This window comes from Glycine soja, chromosome 15, assembly GCF_004193775.1.
Source record: "Glycine soja cultivar W05 chromosome 15, ASM419377v2, whole genome shotgun sequence".
Lineage (NCBI taxonomy): Eukaryota > Viridiplantae > Streptophyta > Magnoliopsida > Fabales > Fabaceae > Glycine > Glycine soja.
The window spans coordinates 33294053-33300627 of record NC_041016.1 but is presented as its reverse complement, the minus strand read 5'-3'; the positions used below and the strand labels follow the sequence as shown (position 1 = coordinate 33300627).

Sequence of the window (6575 nt, the reverse complement as noted above, 5' to 3'; positions counted from 1 at the left end):
GGGGTGATGAAGGAGTTCCTCTAAAGGATCAATTCCATGAGTTATTCAGTATTTCTTCCCAAAGAGATTTAAGGGTGGCAGAGGTGGGATCCTGGACAGAGAATGGATGGGTCTGGAATATGGTTTGGAGAAGACACTTGTTTGATAATGAGGTGCAGCTAGCCTCTATTTTCATTGATCACATCCACCAAATCAGAGTTAACAACAATCTCAATGATACCTGGGTTTGGGGAGCTGAATCCTCTGGGATTTTGTCAACTAAATTTGGTTATCAAGTTATTAAATCTGAGATGGTACATTCAAGGTCTGTACCTGGGATTCAAGAAACTTTGGGAGATCAAACTTCCTCCTAAAGTCCTTTCTTTTGTTTGGAGGTTATTATGGGACAGACTTCCCACGAAGGACAACTTGATCAAGAGGCAGATTCAGGTAGATAATGATTTATGTCCCTTCTGTCACAATCAACCCGAATCCGCATCCCATCTATTTTTCACCTGTGGCAAAACTATGGCTATATGGTGGGAATACCTTTCTTAGGTAAAGGAAGACAAGGTGTTTCACTGTAGGCCTTTGGATAATTTTATCCAGCACTACTCCTCAGCAACTTCAAAGGTTTCTAACACAAGAAGGACAATGTGGTGGATAGCAGCTACAGTATAAATTTGGAGGCTCAGAAATGCTATCATTTTTCAGAATCAAACTTTTGATCTCAATAGGCTGACAGATAGCACTTTATGCTAACTAGGATTCTAAATTTTGGGGAACTATTCAAGATTACGAATTTTATGTTATTCCTGGAGTGGATATTACTGTCCTACTTTTCTCTATTTAAGACAACAACCTTATTTCTTAAGGATTGAATTTTGATTTGACTTTAAATGCAGGACCTATCAAACTTTTACAATGGGTTTGGTATACATGAATGAAAATGGATGAAAGTGTGAGGAATGAAAAGAGATGAAAGAGAGTAATGTATACTATTCTCTGAGTGGCTGTCATTTGTTTCTAAAAGGAAACAGCATACTGACTCAATAATTATAATATAAACACAAAAAACAAAAAAAAACATTTGCATTTGGATATACTTATTAGTATAAATATGATAATCTGCTCCTAAATACACCATAATGATCTGATATCCTACTGTGGGTCGTGTTGAAACATTCAAATAGGATCTAAGTCAAAATGATTTTACAAAAAGAATCCCTTTGCAGAGGGAGCCACAAATTGTAACGCAGCAACTACAGAATCTACAGAAACACCAAAGATACACCAACTTACCAACCAAAAACACCCATAAGAATATTTTTTTTAATCATTTGTAAACGCACAATCAAAATTAATAATCAAAAAGTACCCTGTGCCAGCAATAGATGCAGAAGGTGGTTCAGTCCTTATGGTCTTCAATTTAACCTTGTTGAGTAAGTCTTCCAATTGATCTAAGTTCCTCTGAAAAATGTAACAAAAATAATTCAAACCCAAAGTACACAACGCAAATAATTATCCAACTCGAATAGCAGTTATTGGACTCTTAGTTTGAGAAAAAGCTTAATTACTCCAATTTGCTGACTATGTAAATGAGTGAAAAACCTGTATACATTGTTGATCCGATAACCAAGTAACACATGTTTCCACAAAGAAAATAAAAACGAAGCTAACTTTTTCTGACTAAGTAGAGAAATGCCAAAACAACACATAAAAAATGGAAATACTTATAAAATCAATGATTTTAAACTGCATTAACTGCACTTTTACACGTAAACAAGAAAAAGAAAAAGAAAAAACACATGGTCAACAAAAAAAAAACAAAAAACAGGTTAGGATGTTACCTCTTATAATCTAACCACGTTCGGATGCTTCAGCAGCTTCAAGGTGGATATTTCCCTCTTTATCTGCTATGAAAAAATGAAGATGAGAAAACTGATCTTATGTATTAATTTGAATCATAAATTATAAGCAAAGAGAGGTAAAGAAACAAACAAACATAAATTTTGCACAAAAATTGCCAAACAAAACCCAATTACACTGTAAGAGTTTTTAACACCCAAATTTCCAGAACATTTTGGCACATTTGATTCATGCTTCTCATTTGATTCATGCTTCGCATATGTAATAATGGAAGAAAATAATCGAAACCACAATTGCATATGTAATAAATCCAACAACCTATGCTCGAAGTGCACCAATCCAGATAACAAAAACGCGAAACCAAAACAACCAACAACATCAACTTCGTTAGTACTCTGACTTAACTAAACCCTTTGGCCTTCAAATCCTTTTCGCATATTCAACGATGACATTGTTAGGGCAACTCAAGAAGTCGATAATCACATTTTAAAAGTCTTATATTATGAAACAAGAACTAAAAAACTTATATTATGAAACAAGAACTCAAAAACTTCGACATGCTTACCTTCACACAAGCAAGGTCACGACACCACTCCAAAGGGCATGAGATCGGATATGTGGTGGTGGTCAGAACAATGGCTAGGGTTTTTGTTCTTGGTGGTCGAAAAGGCAATGTCACGGTGGGCACGACGGAGTCGTCGCTGGGATGACTTCAGGCAACAGAGCGCATGCGCATTAGGGTTTTGGTATAGCTTTTTCGAGGACGCGAGAGTGTTGAATCATCGTGAAACAAGGAGTATTTAAAGAACAAAATTAAAGACGGTGCACACGTAACACCGTCTTTGTCTCTGACCACAACTACGACGGTGTCTTCAAACACACCGTCTTAGATTAGTTCCACCAAAGCTACAAACGCGGCGCTTAAGTGAAACGTCGTCGTATACGAAAGGCGCCGTATATAAAACTTATATATTTACGGAAATGCCACCGTGTGCATTACTACGTCGGGTAATGTATGACCGACGTAGAATGTGCGTCGTAAAATACAATATTTCTAGTAGTGTTCGAAGCACACATAGTGATAGTTGATATATCCAAGATGATTTGGGTCTCACTCTTTGCAAACACTTGGAATCCGCTTCCTATGGCCATTGTGACGTGACAAACAAAAACGATATCGATCGAAAACTTGAAATTATCTTTTAACTCTATCTATTTCCATAAAAAGGTTTTAACAAAACACTGTCTTCTTAACCATGATTATCGATCTGTGACAATTTTAAATCTTTTAAAACACTGCTCATTAGACGATACTCTAGACTTTTAAAGGATTTGTGAAAAAGTTTTTACAATTGTTAAAGGAGGAAGATGAGATATTGAAATGGGTGATCAACAATTTAGGACACAAACGTATATGTGTAGGAGCGTTTAAAATCGAACTAAACCATTTATAAAGTACTAAATCGATAATAAAAAAATGAAAATCATTTAAATTGAAAATTACAAAAAATAAAAAAATTACATATTTTTTACATTTTGGTTCAATTTTTAGATCTTTATATAAAAAATCGAATAAAAATAACAAATCGCATGTTATAATTATATTAATTTTTATGGTAATAATTAATAAAAAGTGTTAAATAATTTATTATTTTTTGTTTGATTTATAATGAAGAGGCATATTTTACTTTCATATATTAAAAAAATATTTTAATTATTAAAAAAATAATATTAAATATATATCAAAGATAAATTACTGTTATGTTAAAAAAATAGTTGATCATATATTTTTTTACAAGAAAAAGGGGTAGATAACCCCATTTACTTCCACAACAATTTATTATATTGAATTTGTTGCGGTAATATCTCCTTTTTTATTTAGTATAGTAGCCTTTCTTTGATAGGATACGACTGAATGATCGGTGTAGGCTCACCCTCCATATCCACAACAATCGATTTTGGCAGCATCCTAAAGAGAAGAAGCCTCGGCTACCACCCACTGCCTCCTTTTCTATAAAATTAAAACGTGCATGCAAGACATGCATATTGCATAAGAGCAATTTTAACAAGGGTTGCAAAATCGCTACTCATCTAAAAAGTGAAAAACTACAATGCCACGTGGAAGTTTCTTATCGAATCAAAACTTTACAATTAATTTTTGTAGGTTCCACCACGTTTTGTAGTAATGTAACCAAGTATGCTCCGTGGGACACCTGGAAAATGAAATACGACTTGCACTCTTTTTTGGTTTAAATTATAAGAGGACAAAGTTACATGAATCAGTTACGTGAGATATCAAGAATTGGCTGGGTTGGAAAATTTAGAAGAAAAAAATTAAAAAATTATATGATATATGCTAAATATGTTATTGAGCTTTCAAGATATTTTTATTGAAAAATTGTTGTGTCCTCGGACCATCCATCATGTTATTTATTATTCTGACCAATAATTATATCTTAAAAATGAATATATCTTTAATTTAAGAAATATAATTAATTGAGACTATGGATGATATTATATTACTTAATAATTTTTTGCTTTTATGACACAAAAGGACAAACATAACTTAGATTTCATGACCTTTTGCGAAATTAAGTCAACTACTTGCTCGTGGAAGACATGGGTCGGTTACAATATTTATCCTCTTCTGACTACACATTACGGGGATCCCTCGTCATATTCTTTTGTTGTTATCTTCTTATCACTTCTATCCTCGGTGGAAACATAAATCCACGTACGTAGGTATTACGTTACAATGATATTCAAGCACTTCTCTCATTTCTCTTCTTGCTTCCTAATGAGGAAAAAGCAATTATTGCACTGTGCACACACTGACCAATCCGGTAGAGAATTCGAAAACGGTTTCCTGAATTGATGTCAGTTCACTTACATTTTCTCTTCGCAATAAAAAGTGGGGTCCGAACGAACTTCCATTGCATGGGAGTGAACTCTATATAAGACCAACGCCAACTTCAGATAAAGGCACATCCTTCACGACCACATAAGCAATTAATTAAGCACTCTAAAACATATATTTATTTCCTTGTCTACATATATCTTGAAAAACTCAATCATGGCTAGTGTTTCTTCGGTTTCAGCTCCATTTAGAAGGTAAGGAAGTTAGTTTTAACTTCTCCTCATTATTTTCATATAGATAGATAAGTAGATACAAAAAATTGTCTCTCAAACAAAAAAATAAGAAGAGAAAATAAAGTGAGTTTCTCCATGAGTTAATTTTAGCTTATGAAATAACGTATATTTCATTTTATTATTATTTTTTTCTTTTAGAAATATTTGTTTGAATAAATTTATCTAATTAGCAGACCTAAAATAGAATATGTACGACTTGCTAGCATAACATGCCAATGCCATGCAGGCTTGAGGGGAAGGTGGCGATTATCACTGGTGGTGCGAGTGGTCTAGGTGCAGCCACTGCAAGACTCTTCTCTAAGCATGGAGCACATGTAGTCATAGCTGATATTCAAGACGACTTGGGTCTCTCTGTTGCCAAAGAGTTAGAATCCGCTTCCTATGTCCATTGCGATGTCACAAACGAAAACGACGTTGAAAACTGTGTGAACACAGCGGTTTCCAAGTATGGCAAACTCGATATCATGTTTAATAATGCTGGCATAATTGATGAGATCAAAACAAGCATAGTTGACAACAGCAAGTCTGATTTTGAGAGAGTGATAGGTGTTAACTTGGTTGGTCCTTTTCTGGGAACAAAGCATGCTGCAAGGGTCATGATTCCTGCTAAAAAGGGATGCATAATCAACACAGCTAGTGTTGCTGGATGCATAGGTGGAGGTGCTACACATGCCTACACAAGTTCAAAGCACGCACTAATTGGGCTGACAAAAAACACTGCGGTGGAGCTTGGACAACATGGTATTAGGGTAAATTGTTTGTCTCCTTATCTTGTTGTCACACCATTAAGTAAGAAATATTTCAATATTGATGAAGACAAAATTCGTGAGATATATTCAAACCTAAAAGGTGCTCATCTTGTGCCTAACGATGTGGCCGAAGCTGCTCTTTACTTGGCAGGTGATGAGTCCAAGTATGTTAGTGGTCACAATCTTGTGATAGATGGAGGGTACACTGATGTAAATGCAGGATTTACCGTGTTTGGGCAGTCTCAGTAAAAATTGTCTGTGTCTTTAAAGTTTAAATAATTATTGTTGGTGTTTGAAGTGTCTGTGTTTCGATGGCCCTGTAGTTCAGAAACTTGAGCTGTTAGCATGTGTGAAGAAAAAGAAGGAAAATTAATACAGGGTGATATGATACCTGCCTTACTGATTATCGTGGACGTGTGTAGTAAAGTGTCTATATTCGTGCTGTTTTGGCTTTCGTGACTTTGATTCGATCGCCCTGAAGTTCAGAAAACTTTATAGGATTATATGAATATATATGCCTCACTCTTAGCTAGCAGCTGTTTTTGCATTGAAAAATGTTTGATGAACATCATCATGTTATCTTACATTTAACCAGAGAGAATTGAAAAAAAAAATACAGGTATAATATATAATTAATAGAATTTATAATGTGATATGACGAGAGACAGAAAAATAAAAAATGTTAGTTTGATCTTTAAAATAAGACTGTTGATATGAAATTGATTTGAAGGCGGATTTGATATTCATATGCCTTCATCCACTACACGCCAACATAAAATAATAGTAGTTGCATTCTTGTGGGGTGCACTCATTCTCGAAGCTGTTTGG

General features: G+C 34.6%; 1 protein-coding gene across 1 annotated transcript; it reads left to right on the top strand.

The window, feature by feature from the left end:
- Positions 1-4754: 4754 nt before the first annotated feature.
- LOC114387124 (momilactone A synthase-like) lies at positions 4755-6282 on the top strand. Its single transcript, XM_028347256.1, has 2 exons — positions 4755-4959; positions 5225-6282. The coding sequence occupies exons 1-2, from the start codon at positions 4922-4924 to the stop codon at positions 5994-5996; spliced, it is 810 nt and encodes a 269-aa protein (XP_028203057.1). The 5' UTR covers positions 4755-4921; the 3' UTR covers positions 5997-6282.
- Positions 6283-6575: the final 293 nt, after the last annotated feature.